Source organism: Hypanus sabinus, chromosome 10 (genome assembly GCF_030144855.1).
Source record: "Hypanus sabinus isolate sHypSab1 chromosome 10, sHypSab1.hap1, whole genome shotgun sequence".
Lineage (NCBI taxonomy): Eukaryota > Metazoa > Chordata > Chondrichthyes > Myliobatiformes > Dasyatidae > Hypanus > Hypanus sabinus.
This window is the reverse complement of record NC_082715.1, coordinates 94,379,805-94,399,544: the sequence shown is the minus strand read 5'-3', so window position 1 is coordinate 94,399,544 and position 19,740 is coordinate 94,379,805. Positions and strand designations below refer to the sequence as shown.

The window sequence follows — 19,740 nt, the reverse complement described above, 5'->3', positions numbered from 1 at the left end:
CTGCCGGGAGCGTGGCTGGGTGATCTGTGCGATGGACGCCCCGCTCACCTTTTTGGCGTTCCACAGCAAGTCCGCCCGGGCTGCCACCTTCCGGGGGTCACTGAAATCCGCGTCGGACAGCAGCAGGCGTATGTCCTCGGGCAGCTGCTCCAGGAATGCCTGCTCAAACATGAGGCCTGTGTGTCCCTCGGCCAGAGACAACATCTCGTTCATTAAAGCCGATGGAGGTCTGTCGCCCAAGCCATCCAGGTGCAGTAAACGGGCAGCCCGCTCGCGCCGTGAGAGTCCGAAAATCCTGAGGAGCAGGGCTTTGAATTCCGTGTACTTGCCGTCTGCCGGGGGCGACTGTACGAACTCCGCGACCTGGGCAGCTGTGTCCTGGTCGAGGGAGCCCACCACGTAGTAGTAGCCGGTGTCTTCTGAGGTGATTCGGCGAACGTGGAATTGGGCTTCGGCTTGCTGGAACCACAGGTCCGGGCGCTGTGTCCAGAAACCCGGCAGTTTCAACGAAACCGCATGAACAGAGGCGGCGTCGGTCATTTCTGGTCCAAAAGTCGTTTGGACCGTCGGGGTCACCAATTGTAGCGGTGTGCTACAAACAGCGCTAAAATTACGACACGGAGTCGGTAACTGCAGTCGAAGGAAAAACTTTATTCGAAAACTTCAGCCTCACTTTTAAGCCTCTGTCAACCGGCCCCCCATGGCGAAGAGGCTCCAAAGCTCTGTGCTCGCAAACCCCCGTAGGCTATCTAATTGTGAGTCGGTTCGCATACGCTAGGAAATGAGCCGCCACAAGGCTTCAGAGTCTTTTATAAGGTCTAAAAAGGCCACGAGTAGGTTTTGATGCTGCTTCCTGCATTCTCTGAGTTAACAAATAGTGAAAATCATGTCCGTGATGATTAACACTGAAACTTGGAACCAGCTCTTCAGTCAGTTTAAGTAAGCGTTGAATTGTCTTGCAGCAGGCAGCAGGAAGGTCCCTTTGCATTATTCATTCAGCATTGTTTTCTTTATGGACCACACAATCACTCCTTGTCTATAAGCTATCATATGTGTCTATATTTATTATATTTTTATTATTATTTTGTTCTTTATCTTATACTGTTTTTTTTGTGCTACACGGGAGCATGTATTTAATTCTCCTTTACACTTGTATACAGGAAAAGACATCTTGGATCTTGAATCTTGCCATGACAAGTATCATTGCATCACTGAAGTTCACAACACTTCCTTCACTTCCCAGGTGTGGATAATGAAGAACTTCACAGAAGGTGCTGTCCTTTCTGGAGCTTTGCAGTATTTCTAGTTACCCTGGGTGCATGGAGTGCTTGGGAGGGGTAGCACCTCGAGATGAGGGGCATGTCGCACTCCTTGAAGTGGCTCATCATCTATTGGTCCCCACCAATGCCCAGCTCTCACCTGTGGCTCCTCGCACCTGTTTGCATGCGACTGTGGCTGCACCCTGGGCAACAGCTTTAACAGTCCGGCTAAACCAGGTGAGGGTAGCCAACTGGTCTGATAGGAATTTGCTCATCCCAGCATGCGAAGACTGCTTTGGTGGATCAGGCGGAGGAAACCCTGGGGGCTCCACAGCTGAAAAGGTGTTGCAGTAGCACATTGTGGAGTGCGTAGGGCGCAGCAGAACACTTAAGAAGACACGGCCATTCGATGTAGCCAAGGAAGTTGCCAGATGTGACGATTCTTTGTGCCACTGGATCCTGACTTCTGAGGCCAAGAGCGGGATTGTCTCTGTGCAAGGCTTTGCCACTTTAATATTTTTCATGCACTGTGCAAAGAAGGTTGGCTGGTGGCGCAGTGAGATCAGTGTTGGGCTCGAGAACGTAAGTTCCCGAGTTCAATCCAGTGACAGACCGCCCCTGAGCGCGCTCTCCATCTGTGCCGGGTTGATGTCGAGCTCGCAACTCAGCCCCACTAAAAACACTGCCACCCTGCACAATGTAGTCTTCCTCGGACCTCAAGGGACAACCATTAATTTAAATAGTTACCCTGGTATGGTAGTGGTGATGGATCATGTAGTGTTCTGATGGATGGAATGGATGGGATTGGAAAATTAAATCCAAACAATGTTCTCCTTCTGAAAAAATAATTGGGATGCAACCTTATCGCAACCAGTGAGACAAGATTACATAGCAAAATCCTTCATCCAGTCACAGACCTTAGTTAAACTATATTACTGGCTGTGTTGAAGACTGCAAGGATTTCCACATTACCCAGGCCATGGCAGATGCCAATGAGAGTGGGATAGAATGCTGCCTAATCCACTTTGTTATCTCCATCAGCTCATCTCTAAAACAGCTGTCACTGGAGCTGGAAGGTACCAGCTCTAATAGCTGAGCCACTGACCGCCCCCAGTGTTGGTGTGCAGACTGCTGTTGGTGCATGGGCCTGCTATGTGGATGTGTTAGTCCAGCCTCGTCTCCAGTTAACATGAAATTGGTTTCACTCTGTGGTACAGAATTGTGCCATTCTGCCCAAGTGGCTGATGAACTTTACATTCTAGCCTCCTAACATTCCACCCATGTGATCTCAGTCTTCCTACTTACATTCTGCTCTGTTCTTACATATGTTTCTCCTGCTTCATTTTGAGGAAGTGATTCATCATTTTAAAGACTCCTGTTTGATGACCTTTTTTAAAAAAAGACACTAACATTTTGCACCTTTCCTGGTCGTGCATTATCTCTGGTGTGTTGCCATCCTTCTTTAACCTTAGGCAGAGTTTCTTGTTTTAATTTACATAATAGCTTTACACCTCCATCTTTTGTATTTGCTTCCACACCCACCCTGGCATTCCAGTCTCCCGCCACCCTCTGTGTAAAAAAACTTGCCTCTTTCGAAGTTACCCCCCCTCCCAGTTTAAATGTATGCACTCTGACCTTTGATAATTCAGCCTGGAAAAAAGATATTGGCTGTGTCTTCTGACTAGATGTAACACAGGGTTTAGCTTAACTTCAGTAATAATGAATTATTATGCCCCTAAGAATAACTTCAAAACCATAGTTAGTATTTTACTTGCTGTGCTGGCCTTTCATGCTATTTTTAATTATTTCTTTATTTGTATCTCTTTTTTGAGTCTTCCCCTTTCTGGTTTTAGGTGGTGGAGGTGATATTTCTATTTAATTTTCAATGTACAACACCTCACAGGTGTCTATTTAAACAAATTACTCTTCCTCTATCTGGTATCATCAACAAATTTTGGAACTTATTACTAAATCCAGACCATTAACTTATAATTAATAAAACATGGAACAGTATAGCACAAGAACAGGATTCCTAATGCACAACGTTGTTCTGAGCAAATTAAATTAGTAATCAAATACCTAACTAAACTAATCCCTTCTGTCTACACAATGTCCGTATTCTTCCATTTCATGAATATTCACATGGCTATCTAAAAGCAGAATACCTCTATTGTATTTGAGTCCACCATCACATGGCACTGCAGTCGCAGCACCTTTACTCTCTGTGTAAAACAACTTGTCCCACACATCTCCTTTGAACTCAAAATATCCTGGTATATCAGTATGTTCTGCAATGATCTCCCTAGCCTCTCCATTCTTCTCCTTGGTAAATCGACGCAAAACACTCATTTAGGACCTCACACACATCCTCCATTTCCAAATGTCTGATGTCTCCTTTATCCTTGACTTACCCTATCCATTCTCTAGTCACCTTCTTGCTTGAAATATGCAGAGAAGGCCTTGGGATTCACTTTAATCCTTCCTGTCAAGGACTTTACATGGCCCCTCCTTGCTCTCCTAATTCCCTCCTTGAGCTCTTTTATGGTTTATTTCTAATCCTTGAGTTCTGTTTGATTTATGCTTCCTAAATCTTATATTGCTCAACATCCCAGTGTTCTCTTAGTTTGCCATCCTTGTCCTTCCTTCTAATTAATCAACCCTATGCTGATCTTTGTGGCTACCCGTTCATTCCTTTCTTTTGTCTCACTAGCTGCTGAGCCTATCCTATCTCCTTTCTATTTTATAGCCAAGGTCAAGAAACAGGAGTACAGGTCACGGAGAAAAACACGTAAAATGTCGGAAATGATCTGTAGAAAGAAAAACAGTTAATGTTTTAGGTCAGAGGCCCTTCTTTGGTATTGGGAAAGACAAAAATCAAGTTAGTTTTAGGTAACAGAGTAGTTGGGGGAGGGATAATGGAAGAAATGGAATATCTCAGATAGGCTAGGACTGGATTATAGGATTTAAAATCAGATTAAGATTCACAGAAGTCACAGGTCATATAATCACCTATGATACCCATCTGTGCTCTCTGCTCTCCAGGATAAGGAGCCTGAATTTATAATATTAGTGCTTTTACCTTTTTCTACACTGGGATATGGTGTAAAGTGGCCATACATTTTTACATCTGACCTCCTTTATATTTATTTGCTAAATTCCCAACCATTCCTTGAAATTAGTCTGTTATATTCAATCTCCACTTGTTAAAGTGGATTTAAGGGACTGAAATTTTATTTTATCAGAAACCATGTTCTTCACATTTACTAAGGTCAAAAGGAAAGAATCCTTATGATGACGTCAGATAACCATTTTAAAAATACGTTACAACGTAACAATACCCAGGAGAAACAGAATACTATTTTCATCAAAAAAAGCCAAAACTAATTTGAAGAGAAAATTGATTAGAATCTACAGCACAGGTGACTGTCCTGATTGTCATGACTATCTGTGCTAATCCCATTTGTCTGCATTAAGTCCTTCCTGTCCAAGTACCTGTCCAAATACCTTTATTGACATAGCAAGGATCCAATGACATGTATTGTTGAACCTATTCCAGAAACACTTCTCAGTTATGTTAAAATTGACTAGAGAATAGAGCTCTACAATGTTATTATATTTAAATAAGCCTCCTATATTATGTGTGAAGTTGGTTTTCCCTAGCACCTAATGCCATATGTATAACTCACTGAGAAACTTGCTTTATTAGCAAACAGCAAACCTATTTTTCTTATGGATTAGTTTTTGGCTGCCTCTTAATTCAGCTTGTCTTTTGCTTTCCACATCTATATTCTTGTTTCTGGATAAAACATTGTGTAGGTGCTGGGCCACCTTGACCTGCTTTGCTGCAAGCTGCATTGCAGAAATGTGTAGTCTGGCAGTTCTATACAGTATCTTCTCCATTGTTCATATACTCTTCTCAGAGTAGGCTTCAGAAAAAGCTGTTTACGAAAATTCCAGCTGTGGTTATCTTTTATACTTATTGTGTTTTCTGCCAGTAGATTCAAAATCACATTTATATGCTTTAAGCCTTGGTGGCCTACACTGGGATAAATTATTGGCTTCATTTTACAGTCCTTCTGACAATTGTTCATATTCAATTTGAGGACTTTCCTATTTTTACTTCCAAAATAAATTCCTTCAGAATAAACAGTATCTGTTATTTATGTGTTTTTCAACCATGTTTGTCACTCCAGATCCCTTCACTGCTACTCTCCACTGCCCTATGATTGGTCTTATTGGAAAGTTTCAAAAACATTTGTGATGTCTAAAGCATGATTATTTCTCTTTTTTTGTTTCAGGGGGTATTTTTGAGTCAGTGGAAAAAAGCCCATCTGGGGCAGAGGAACTGGCATTTAAATTTGCTTTAAATACTATCAACCGAAACAGAACACTGCTGCCTAACACAACGTTAACGTACGACATCCAAAGGATAAATATTTATGACAGTTTTGAAGCATCCAGAAAAGGTAAATGTGGACAATACAGTCTCAAAACCATAAAATCAAAATTTATTGACTAGATTTCCCTAGAGTACCTGGAAATTTAATCAGCAAATGTTACAAAAGAAAACTCCTGAGTTAGCTAAGCACAAACTGTCATTCTGAAGCGACTAAGTAAAGCTAACTAGTTTATTTATAGTACGTAATGAAATATATTTCGTCAACCTGCTCATTCCTACATAATTCATGCCAAATAGACAGAATGGGCTGATGGGCTTTTTCCTGTGTTGTACTTTTACTGACAGTATCATATGTCTCTTCTTTAGCATGTGATCAGCTCTCTCTGGGGGTGGCAGCCATCTTTGGTCCTTCTCACAGTTCTTCAGCCAACGCAGTGCAGTCCATTTGTAATGCACTTGGGGTCCCCCACATACAGACCCGGTGGAAGCATCAAGTCTCAGACAACAGGGATTCCTTCTATGTCAACCTCTACCCAGATTTCTCTTCTCTTAGTCAAGCCATCCTAGATCTGGTACATTTCTTCAAATGGAAAACTGTTACTGTGGTCTATGATGACAGTACAGGTATGTATATTTGCATAGTAAAAGCATATAAACACTTAATATTATTTATCTATGATACTGATTTTTATGTTGTGGTAGATTATGTATACCTGTCTGGGCACACCCCTCTGCTGGCTGCTCCTGTGGCTCCTCCCACAGACCCCTGTAGAAAGGCGATTGGGGCACTGCTGCTCCCTCAGTCTTCGAGATGTCGTGCTCCCCTTTTGCTGTTAATTAAAGCTTATCGTTCACTTCCAGTCTCTGAGAGTTATTGATGGTGCATCATATGTGTAGACATACTTATTCATCATAAGGAAATTTGACTTTTGTTAAATGCTTGGAAGTTTCAGTGTTAAACAATTTCTATTTTCAGGAAATGAACAAATTATGGTGAGTCATTGTATGAAATCTTTGTTTATGTTTGATGGTACCAATTGATGTTGGCTGACAGTAAAAAGAAGATAGTTTTCCTATTGATCTGCTCTTGTTTATGTTTCTGGGGTAAACTTGTGAAAATGTTTATCAGTTAACTAAACCATTCATAGAAAAGTAAGCACAACAATGCAGTTTATGCTTCTTAATTAGCCACATTTTTGAAAATCACTCTATAATAATTTTATGAAAATCAACTCCCTCACCCTCCCACAGATTATGAAAAAGACACTGCATATTGAATTAGTGGTAATATTAGATTTATGCTCATTTTAAAAACTCTTGCAAAACTTATATAATTGTGCCATGAAATTAAAATTTGAAAAAAGTAAAATGTTGTGCAATCTATTTATAGAATTCTGTTAACTTTGAGTTTCTCTTATTGCCATGGATAACCACAAACAATAATCTTACTGAAGTAAAGCAGAAACTGCTGGAAATACTCAGCAAAATGAACAGCATCCGTGGGAGAGAAGCAAAATTAACATTGCAGATAGTTGGTGATTCATCTGAACTAGGAAAAATTAGAGAGTTGAAAAGGACAAGAAATGTCTTGAAATACTGCACAGATGCAGCAGAAGCATTCCCAAGCAGTTCTAGCAAGGGGCTTTAAAAAGTAGGGAGTTCTTTGATGAGAGATGTTGATTGGAGAAGTATGCAGATGCAACAGAGGATTTCCCGTGCAGATCCATTGCAGAGCTTTAAAAAGCAGGAAGTTTTTCGACTGGAGTCATTAATTAGAGTACTGCGCAGATGCAGCTCCAGCGAAAAGCTTTGAAAACATAGTCTCCATAAAAGAGAAGTACTGCCTAGTGGGGTGCTCATTGTGGGAAGAGTCGTCTTTGGAGTACTCTGAGGCAGGGTAGTCAGGCCATGGCTCAACAGAGCTTTGGTGAAATGAGGCAAAGGAAAGCTAAGTAGGTAAGTTCATTCCTTATTTCTTATTTAAATCTTGAGAGAATAGCGGGAATGTCTTCGGAGCCAGTGTTCTGTTCTGGGTGTCAGATGTGGGATTTCCAAGAGACTTCTAGCCTCCCCAGTGGCCACATCTGCACCAGATGCATCGAGATGCAGCTCCTTAGAGAGTTAGGGAACTGGAGCTGCAGCTCCATGACCTTCAGCTTGTTAAGGGAGAGTGAAGCAGTAACAGAAAGGAGCTACAGGGAGGTAGTCACCCCAAAACTACAGGAGACAGATAAATGGGTGACTGTCAGGTGAGGGAAGGGAGAACATCAGATAGTGGAGAGCACCCTTGTGGCCATTCTCTCAATAATAAGTACTCCATTTTGAGTACTGTTGAGAGTATGACCTACTTGGGGGAAACAACAGCAGCCATGCCTCTGGCACTGAGGCTGGCCCTGCGTTCAGAAGGGTAGGGAACTGAAGAGGATGGCAACTGTAATAGGGGACTCTATAGTAAAGGAAACAGATAGGCAATTCTGTGGGCATGAAAAGGAAACACAGATGGTAGTTTGTCTCCCAGGTGCCAGGTACTGTGATGTTTCTGAACGTGTCCACAATATCCTTAAAAGGGAGGGTGAGCAGCCAGAAGTCATTGTACATATTGTTACCAACAACAAAGCAAGAAAGGGGGAGGATGTTCTGAAAGCAGAACATAGGGAGTTAGGAAGGAAGCTGAGATGCAGGACTTCAAGGGTAGTAATCCTGAGTTTGATGCCTGTGCCATCTGACAGTGAGGATAGGAATAGAACGAGGTGGAGGATAAATGCATGGCTGAAGAATTGGAGCAGACAGACAGACAGACAGACATACTTTATTGATCCTGAGGGAAATTGGATTTTGTTACAGTCGCACCAACCAAGAATAGTGTAGAAATATAGCCATATAAAACCATAAATAATTAAATAATGATAAGTAAAATATTCCAAGTAGAAATAAGTCCAGGAGCAGCCTATTGGCTCAGGGTGCCTGACACTCTGAAGGAGGAGTTGTAAAGTTTGATGGACACAGTCAGGAATGACTTCCTATGATGATCAGTGTTGCATCTTGGTGGAATGAGTCTCTGGCTGAATGTACTCCTGTGCCTAACCAGTACATTATGGAGTGGATGGGAGACATTGTCCAAGATGGCATGCAACTTGGACATCATCCTTTTTTCAGACATCACCGTCAGAGAGTCCACTTCCACCCCCACAACATCACTGGCCTTACGAATGAGTTTGTTGATTCTGTTGGTGTCTGCTACCCTCAGCCTGCTGCCCCAGCACACAACAGCAAACACGATAGCACTGGCCACCACAGACTCATAGAACAGAAGGCAGGGTTTCAGATTTCTGGATCATTGGGACCACTTCTGGGGCAGATGATACCTGTACAAAGGAATGGGCTGCACTTGAATCCTTGGGGGACCAATATTCTTGCAGGAAGGTTTACTGGAGCTGTTGGGAGTGGTTTAAACTAATATGGCAGGGGGATGAGAACCAGTATGACAGAGCTGAGGATGAGCCAGCAGGTTTACAAGTAAATGATGGGTATAACATGAATGTAAGGAAGGAACACAACCAGATTGGGTACAAATGCCGACACAGCAAAGAGCTGAATTGTGCCACAGAGGCAAAATTCAAAAGGGCGAAGAATGCAGGACTAAAGTCGCTATATTTGAATGCGTGTAACATTCAGAATTTCATGGCGCAATTAGAGATTGGTCGGTATGGAATTGTGGGCATCACTGAGTCGTGGCTGAGAGAAGGCCATAGTTGGGAGCTTAACATCAAAGGATATACTTTGTATCGAAAGTACAGACATGAGGGCATAGGCAGTGCTGTGGTTCTGTTGTTAAGAGATGGAATTACATCTTTAGAAAGAGGTGACATAAGGTCAGAGAATGTTGAATCTTTGTGGGTGGGGTTAAGAAACTGCAAGGGCAAAAAAAAACACGTTATGGGAATCATATATAGCCCTCCAAATAGCAGCCAAGATTGAGATTGAGATTACAATGGGAGCTGGAAAATGCATGTAATAAGGGTAATGTCACAATTGTAATGGGGATCTTCAATATGCAAAGGGATTGGGAAAATCATGTTGGTGTCAGATCACAAGAGAGGGAATTTGTTGAATGCCTTCAAGATGGCATTTTAGAGCAATTTGTGCTTGAACCTACTTGGGGAAATGTTATCTTAGATTGGGTAATAGCCCAGATCTTATTAAGGAGCTTAATGTAAAGGAACACTTAGGAGGCAGTGATCATAATATGATTGAATTCATTCTGCAGTTTGAGAGGGGGAAGCATAAGTCACATGTATCACTATTGCAATGACATAAAGCGAGTTAAAGAAGCATGAGAGAGGAACTTGCCCAGGTGGATTGGAGAAGGATACTAGTAGGGTTGACGGCAGAGCAGAGGTGGCTGAAGTCTCTGCGAATAGCTCACAAGGCGCAGGATAGATATGTCTCACAGAGGAAGAAGCTCTCAGATGGCAGGGGTAGGCAGCTGTGGCTGACAAGGGAAGTTAAGGAGTGCAAAAAAGCCAAGGAAAGGGCATGTAAGGTAGCAAAGGTGAGTGAGATGTTGGATGATTGGGAAGCTTTTAAATTCCTACAAAATGCAACTCAAAAGATGAAATATGAGGGCAAAGTAACCAATGATGTAAAGCAGGATACCAAAAGTTTTTTCAGTTATATAAAGACTAAGTGGGGGGTGAGAGTTGATAATGAATAACTGGAAAAATGATGCTGGTGAGGTAGTAATAGGGATAAAGAAATGGCAAATGAATTTACTGGGTATTTTGCTTCTGTCTTCACTGTGGAAGACACTAGCAGTGTCCCGGAGGTTCATGAGTATCAGGGAGCAGGAGTGAGTGCCAACGCTATTACAGAGGAAAAGGTGTTGGGTAAAGTCAATGGTATTAAGTCACCTAGACCAGATAGACTACATCCCAGACTCCAGTGAGAGATTGCTGGAGAGATAGTGGATGCATTGGTCATGATCTTTCAAGAGTCACTTGACTTTGGCATGGTCCCACAGGACTGGAAGATGGCAAGTGCCACTCCACTCTTTAAGAAGGGAGGAAGGCAAAAGAAAAGAAATTACAGGCCAGTTACCCTAACCTGAGTGGTTGGGAAAGTGTTGATGTCTATTATTAAGGATGGTGTGTCGGGTACTTGGAAACTAATAATAAAATAAGTCAAAGTCAGCATGGTTTTTGTAAAGGGAAACCTTGCCTGACAAATCTATTGGAGTTCTTTGAGGAAGTAACAAGCAGGGTGGACAAAGGAGAGGCAGTGGATATCATTTACTTGGATTTTCAGAAGGTATTTGATAAGATGCCTCACATGAGGCTGCTTAACAGGATAAATTCCTATGGTGTTAAAGGAAAGATTCTGGCATGTATAGAGGAACAGCTGACAGGATAGAGGCAGTGGTGTAGGTAGATTCTGACTGTATGTTGTACTTTAATGTAATATAGTTTGTTGTAGTTTTATTTTTGCAAGTATTTATGATGTAAATGTGATGCCAAGAAGGAAACAAATATTGTATATATTTTGTATTGTTTTATCAACAGTTTTCACCATATGTTAATGTGGAAGAATGAACAGTAAACGGTTAATCTTACTGGGATCGCGCCTCATTGACCGGTTTATACTTGGTGTTCAGTTCAGAGTTTTTACACCTGTGCGAGAACACTACAGTGAAAAGGCATCATTACCAGGTGTTTCAAGTGCTACGCTGGCATCGCGACCCAGCGTCAAGTCGTTGTCATCCAGCACCAGGAGCAGTAGGGCATCAACAAATAAGACTGCCCACGCAAGAGCTAAAGCAGAAACCGCTATGGTGTGAATGTCATACGCTGAACAGGTAGAAAAACTGAAAATGGAAAAGGCTGCCAGAGAAGCCAAAAACCAGTTGGAAAGGGTAAGGAGAGAAGCAGAGTTAGAAGTGCTGACGCTACACCGAGAAGCCGAAGCTGCCAGGGTGGAAGCAGATATATTAGTAAATGCTGAAGAAATGCATGTTCTGGATGATGTAAAATCTACATCAGAAAGGACCAGATTGGAATGCACAAGCGACTACGTCCGGTCTCAAATGGACTTGAAGAGTCGTTCTTCCTCTCCATACTTATATGCTAACATCCCATTTCATGAGGAGCCTCAGAGAGGCCCAATTGCATCACATCCTTCTGAGGAAGACAATTTACCCTTGCAACTTCGTGATGAATTCAAGAATGAAAGGGCTGATGACAAATACTTCTCGACACCAAACTTACCAGATTTGGCGAGAGGAGAGGCAAAGGCTGAATTCAGAACAGCAAATCCCATAACAAATGTACACCCTCAGTCATATACCTGCCGACATATTCCCCCAGCCAGCATGCCACTTGCAGTTGCACCCATGGCACAGTATTTAGCACGACGAGATCTCGTCACTTCAGGACTGTACCAGTTTGATGATAAGCCTGAAAATTACTGTGCAAGGTACTCCTCATTTGCCAACGCTATCCACGGAGTCCAGCTCGGAGCAACCCAAGAGTTGGATCTTATGACAAAATGGCTGGGAAAAGAATCATGCGAACAGGTGAGACGCATACGTTCAGTGTACATTAACAACCCCAAGCTGACCTTAAGCAAAGCATGGGAGAGACTTCAGGAGTGCTATGCGGCCCCTGAAATTATTGAAATGGCACTATTTCGACATCTGGAAAATTTTCCTAAGGTGTCAGCCAAGGACCACACTAAGTTAAGAGACCTCAGAGATTTACTCATGGAGATTGAAGGCGCTAAAGAAGACGGCTATTTAACTGGTCTGTCATATTTAGATACTTCAAACGGAATTAGACCAATCGTGGACAAACTTCCATTTGGGCTGCAGGAAAGGTGGGTGTCTGTTGGCTCAAGAGTACAAGGAAAAGAACAATGGTTGATTTCCTCCCTTTGAGTATTTCACTAGGCTTGTGTGCAAGGAGGTGAAGAAGCGAAACAACCCTAGCTTCATGAATCAAGGTAGCAGTACAATTCACACCAAGCCAGTCAAATCCACTTCGAATTATTTTAACATCAATAAACCTGTCTCAGTGCGTAAAACTGAAGTCTCTACAACTAACAATGACCCTAGCAAGAATTGTCCATTGCACAACAAACCCCACCCCCTCAAAAAATGCAGAACGTTTAGGATAAAACCCTTTGACGAGAGGATGGCCCTTCTCAAGGAGAAAAAAATATGTTTTAAATGCTGTTCCTCTACCTCTCACCTTGCTAGAGAGTGTACGATCCCCGTGAGGTGCTCGGAATGTAATAGCACTAATCACGATGGGGCCATGCACTCCGGCCCGTTACCGCAAACCAACAAAGCTCCTTCACCCTCACAACAGGACGGCGAGGAGGGAGAGGATCACTCCAAGACAATTGTTGGCAGCTCGAGCTGCACAGAAGTTTGTGTCAAAGTCAGTCAAGCCATTCTTGCTCAAAGATCTGCCTCACTAAGGTGTACCCTAAGGGAGCCAAAGACAAGGCCATCAAAGCCTATGTAATTCTGGATGACCAGAGCAATCGCTCACTAGTCAGACCAGAGTTCTTTGATTTGTTCAACGTAGAGAGTAATCAGTTCCCATACTACCTTAGAACTTGCTCAGGCAGCTTAGAAACATATGGGAGGAAGGCAGAAGGCTTCCAGCTTGAGTTGCTGGATGGTAAAGTTGTCATCTGTCTCTGCTCTTAGAGTGCAATGAAATTTTGAATAACCGCCCCGAGATCCCGACGCCAAGCACTGTGTGACACCAGCTGCATCTCAGAACTGGACCCAAAAGCAGAAATACTCCTGCTATTAGGAAGAGATGTTCTTAAGGTGCAGAAGGTCAGGCAGCAGGTCAATGGACCACACGACGCCCCCTTTGCCCAACGCCTGGGTCTGGGCTGGGTGGTGATAGGAGAGGTGTGCCTTGGCAATGTTCACAGACCGACAATTAACACACTCAAGACCAATGTGCTAGAGAGTGGCCGCCATTCAATTTTTCAACCCTGGACAAGCTACATGTGTATCAAGGAAGCACGACAAGGCTTCAACAAGTGTAGTAAGGTAACTGACAAGACACTGGGACAGTCAGTCTTCGCTCAAACTGAGCATGATAATAAACTTGCTTCATCAGCACAAGATGCCATCTTCTTAAAAATAACGCACACCAAGGTCTTCAGAGATGAACCAAATAACTGGGTCGCCCCACTACCTTTCAGAGAACCACACCAGCGTTTGCCAAACAACAAAGAGCAGGCAGTAAAGCGGTTCACGTCTTTGCAAAAAACCCTGAAAAGGAAACCTGAGATGCAGCAACAATACGTAGCATTCATGGAGTAGATCTTCGCTAATGGACATGCTGAAGTAGCACTGCCACTGAGGGAAGGCAAGGAGTGCTGGTACCTTCCAACGTTTGGGGTTTACCACCCACAAAAGCCCAATCAGATCAGGGTGGTCTTGGATTCCAGTGCTCAGTGCGCTGGTATCTCCCGTAATGACGTGCTCCTTACAGGCCCCGACCTCAACAATACCCTTCTCGGGGTCCTGCTGCGCTTCCGGAAGGAGAAGGTCGCAATCCTAGCAGACATCCAGCAGATGTTCCATTGCTTCTTAGTACAGGAAGACCATCGTAATTTCCTCCGTTTCTTATGGCACAAGGTCAATGACATTAACAAGGAAGTCATTGAGTACCGGATGAAAGTCCACGTTTTCGGCAATAGTCCATCACCTGCTGTGGCCATCTATGGGCTGCGAAGAGCCATCAGAGAGGGCGCACAGGAGCACGGCGATGACACCGTTAAGTTTGTAGAAAGGCACTTCTACTTTGATGATGGCTTGATATCGCTACAGAAAGAAGACGAAGCAATCGATCTGCTCCGACGTACACAAGCCTCACTTGCTGAGTCAAACCTCCACTTGCACAAGTTCGCATCAAATTGTCAGGCAGTAATGGAGGCCTTTCCACATGATGACTGTGCTCCGACAATCAAAGACCTAGATCTAGATGGAGAAACCATACCCACACAAAGGAGCTTGGGTCTCCTTTGGGAGTTTACAACTGACACATTCACGTTCTCCGTGCTGACCGTGATCAAGCCATTTACCCGCCATGGAGTTCTCTCCACTGTCAATGGTGTTTTTGATCCCTTGGGTCTACTGGCGCCAGTTACAATCCAAGGAAGAGCCCTTTTCAGCGAACTTACTTCTGAGCTCTCCGACTGGAATACTCCCCTACCAGAAGACAAGCTAAACAGTTGGAAGGCTTGGAGAGATTCTCTTCAAGATCCAAAACAGCTTCATATCCCACATAGGTACACTGCGGACGAATTGGCCCAGGCAAAGGATGTCATCCTTAAAACAACTCAAAGAGCAGCTTTTGCAAGGGAGTTTTCGGCTCTCCACATTAATAAACCAATACCAAAGGACAGCCCTTTGAGGAACACGATCCTGAAGAACGATCTCATCTACATTGGAGGCCGGTTAATACTCTCTCGCCTTTCAGCTGCAGAGAAGAGCCCAGTAATCCAGCCCAAAGACAGCCATGTGTCCTTACTGCTTTTTCGCCATCACCATGAACAGGTAAGGCATCAGGGCCGTCACCTGACGGAAGGAGCAATCAGGGCAGCGGGACTGTGGATCTTGGGAGGCAAAACACTGATCAATTCAGTACTCCACAGATGTGTAACCTGCAGGAAACTGTGAGGGAAGGTGGAAGTTCATCATATGGCAGACCTCCCACCTGAATGCCTTGAAGCCCGCCCTTCTTTTACGTATGTGGGGCTCGATGTATTTGGTCCCTGGACTATCACCACTAGATGCACCAGAGGAGGACAAGCAGAGAGCAAACGGTGGGCCATCATGTTCAGCTACATGAGTTCAAGAGCGGTACACATTGAGGTCATCGAATCTTTGGATACATCCAGCTGCATTAATGCTCTCAGGTGCTTCTTTGCACTAAGAGGCCCTGCAAAACAGTTAAGGTTTGATTGCGGCACGAACTTTGTTGGAGCATCCAAGGAGCTCAGGATGGACAAGACGGTGCAAAGGTACCTCAGTGAGCAGGGATGCAACTGGGAGTTCAACACACCACATGCCTCTCACCTGGGAGGCTCATGGGAGTGGATGATTGGTATCGCCAGAAGGATCCTTGATACAATGTTTCTGCAGCAACGCACCCGACTGACCCACGAGGTACTGTGCATACTAATGGCAGAGGTCACAGCCATTATAAATGCACGACCACCCCTACCTGTCTCTTCTGACCAGGAAAGCCCCTTCATACTCTCACCTTCAATGTTCCTTACGCAGAAGACAGGAGCTCCCCCTCCACCTGGGGACTTCTCAGACAAGGACTTGTACACAAAGCGATGGAGACAGGACCAGGCTCTCGCAAATCATTTCTGGTCTCGTTGGAGACATGAATATCTACCTTTGTTGCAACAGAGACAAAAGTGGACAGAACCATGCAGGAATCTTCAAGTTGGAGATTTAGTCCTGCTCAGGGACAAGCAGATTACCCGCAACTGCTGCCAATGGCCAGAATCACTGCCACATTCCCTGGTAGGGATGGACATGCCAGGAAGGTTGAGTTGAAAGTTTCTGACCAAGGTGATGTGAAAACTTACCAAAGGCCAATTGCAGAAGTCATTCTACTTTTACCTAAGGACTGATTTAGAAACTGAAGTTTGTATTATGTTCATAGTGACCTTACAAAGGTCAGGCGGGGAGTGTGTTGCCCTTAAGGCATTCATTTAGTTTATTATATTTTCACTTTAGTAATTCATTTGTAATCGTTTTCCAGTTAAAGTTAAGGTTGTTGAAAGTAAATTCGTTGTCTGTGATATATCGCAGCATGCGATGACGTCACACCCGGTTTCGCTGCGTCCTGTGGGGAAATACCGGTTTGGAGAAACGGGAAGGAGGGGGCTTGTGTGTGCAGGATCAGGGCGAGAAAAGTTTTCTTTCTACGCACTAGAAACATCATAGAAGCAACGCCATAAGTTCATAAGATAATCGATATGTTGAAGTAAAAATGTTAACGCTGATTCTGTTAAAAGTAATGACGGTTGATAAAGTTTATGTTCTTTGTTATTTAAAGAGTTGCGGATAGTTTGTGTTGAAGTGTTTTTAAAGCCAGTTGATGGCCTAGGTAGATTCTGACTGTATGTTGTACTTTAATGTAATATAGTTTGTTGTAGTTTTATTTTTGCAAGTATTTAAGATGTAAATGTGATGCCAAGAAGGAAACAAATACTGTATATATTTATATTGTTTTATCAACAGTTTTCACCATACATTAATGTGGAAGAGTGAACAGTAAACGGTTAATCTTACTGGGATCGCACCTCATTGACAGGTTTATACTTGGTGTTTAGTTCAGAGTTTTTACACCTGTGCGAGAACACTACAGGCATTGATGCTGTTGCGGCAAAGTTTGCGGATGATGTGAAGATATGTGTAGGGATAGGTAGTGCTGAGGTAGTGCAAATGCAGCAGGACTTAGATAAATTGGAACAATCGGTAAAAATATGGCAGATGGAATACAGTGTTGGGAAATGTATGATATTGCATTTTGGTGAAAGGAACAATAGTGCGGACTATTATCTAGGTAGGGAGAATGTTCAAACATCAGAGGTGCAGAGGGACTAAGGGGAATAGAATATAAAAATAAGGAGGTAATGCAAAGCCTTTATAGGACTCTATTCAGGCTACACTTGGAGTATTGTCAACAGTTTTGGGTCCCATATCTCAGAAAAGATATATTGCCACTGGAGAGAGTCCAGAGGAGATTCACAAGAATGATTCTGGGAATGAATGGGTTAACATATAAGGAGCATTTGGCAGTTTGGTCCTGTACTCACTGGAATTTAGAAGAATGCATGGGGATCTCATTGAAACTTACCGAAAGTTGAAAGGACTAGATAGTGTGGATATGGAGAGGATGTTTCTGAATGGTGGGGGTGTCCAGAACCTGAGGGCACAGCCTCAAATTTGAGGGGTGGCATTTTAGAACTGAGGTAAGGCGGAATTTTTTTTTAGCCAGAGGGTGGTGAATCTGTAGAATGTTCTGCCACAGATTGTGGTGGAGGCCAAGTCTATGGATATATTTAAGGCGGAAGTTGATTGTTTCCGATCGGTCAGGGAATCAAAGGATATGGTGAGAAGGTAGATGTGTGGGCTTCAGTGGGATCTGGGATCAGCCATGATGAAATGGCGAAGTAGAGTTGATGGGCTGAATGGCCTAATTCTGCTCCTATGTCTTATGGTCTGTGAATAGGTGACCCGGGTTTGATCAATGTTGATCTTACTGAATGGCTTTGGACACCATGCAGATTCATCTTTCACCTAATTCCTATGTTCAAAGTAAATTTGTTATCAAAATATGTGTATGTCACCATTTTCTTGTGGGCATTCACAGTAAACAGAAAGAAACACTGTAGAGTCAATGAAAAACCACACAACAAGTTGGGTAAATAACCAAAGTGCAGAAGACAGTAAATGGCCAATTCAAAAACAAAAAGGAAACAAGGGCAATGAGACCAAGAGAGACCTAATGACACAAAAGTGATGATGCTGGCTGTGAGAGGGCGGTGAAGGATTGTGAATTGCTCAGGATCTGTCTGTAGGAGGTGTAAGTAGAGGGAGATAAATGAAAATGGAAGAGAGCGAAAATATGTGGGGACTGTGTGGTATAAAACACAGCTGTTCAGGATATCTGAAATAATCAAGAATATTGGAAATACCAGAAGCTAGGGAACCACCCAGGGATAGAGAAAATCCATGGTAACATCACAATTTAATTAACTTTTATCAGGCTGGTGAGTTCTGCAAGAAACTGGGAGGGCTGGTTATCTGAAATTGTTGAATTCAGTCATCTGTCTGGTTGGAGCAAAGGTTATATTGGTCTTTATTGGAACAGTGTAAGGGAACAACGACAGCAAAGGTCAGAGTACGGTGGTGAATTAAAGTCATAGGCAACTTGAATTCAGGACCATGCTTACAGATGAGAGTTTGGGGTTGGAGACGACATGGAGGATTGGCTAGTTGTCATATAATCTGCCTATTTCTCTCTCTCCACAGATGTTGCCTTATTTGTTGAGAATACTTTGTTGTATTGGAGGCAATCAAAGGAGACTCACCAGCTTAACTACTAGGCTGAGAAAGTAGTTCATTCAAGGAAGGGTAGATGGTTTGAATTTGCATTCTTTGGAGTGGGAGGTTGACTTTATTCAAGCATAACAGATCCAAAGAGCGTTGGTGTCTTTTTAATCATTCAAGCTCTACTGCCCTGTATTAACAGTGACTTGTTAACAGATTTATGAATGAAAATGTGAATTAGGATCAAACTTGCCTTGAGCTCCAAAAGCTCCATGTTCTGGAATTTCCTTCCTGAACTTCTCTACCATTCTATCTGCCCATTCTTATTTAGGACATGGGTACAACACCTATGGATCCATTGGATGTTTTGCTATGATAAAAATGGTCCATCAATACAAATACTGTATATTGTTTATATTCTCCATTCATAAGTCAATCAACACTTCCAGGAATAGGTGAATGTTATCCATTGTGAGTTAAGGCAATGCAACAGAATTTGGATGTTGAAGAAAGTAATGGCCGTAGATGCCAACAACCTGAAATAAAAACAGAATATGCCAGAAATAATAGGCAAATCAAGCAGCATCTATGGGAGAACAATTAGAGTTTATACTGCAGGTTGATGCCTATTCTTTGGAACCAGGGACAAGGGAAATGTCTGTGATAGGGTGAAAAGTGAGGGAAACTGGATGATAAAATAGGGACTGATGCCAATAGAGAGCGGATGATGAATGCTTGCTAATCAAAGCTGATCTGTATGGATTGTAGATAGTGGAGTATGAATGAGTTTAAGCATTATGAATTTGTTGGCTTTTCTCTCCCAAGATGCACTTGGGCAACCTGCTGTCCTATTGCCTTAACTTGCAAATCTACTTCAATATTTTGGGTTTGGCAGAGTGCCAGTGCCAACTGATACCATGGAGGAGATGGCTAACAATAAATTGCCTCTGTATCAGCTGCTTTTACCTGCTACTGGCCTGAAA

General features: G+C 43.1%; 1 protein-coding gene across 2 annotated transcripts in view; it reads left to right on the top strand.

The window, feature by feature from the left end:
- The window catches only part of LOC132400859 (glutamate receptor ionotropic, kainate 2-like), a 626,396-nt gene that overhangs the window by 314,845 nt on the left and 291,811 nt on the right, over positions 1 to 19,740 (top strand). For both annotated transcript variants that reach the window (XM_059982332.1, XM_059982331.1), the window contains 2 exons: positions 5,558 to 5,725; positions 6,025 to 6,282. In XM_059982332.1, the coding sequence (XP_059838315.1) occupies positions 5,558 to 5,725; positions 6,025 to 6,282 (426 nt within the window). The remainder of the gene's footprint in view (positions 1 to 5,557; positions 5,726 to 6,024; positions 6,283 to 19,740) is intronic.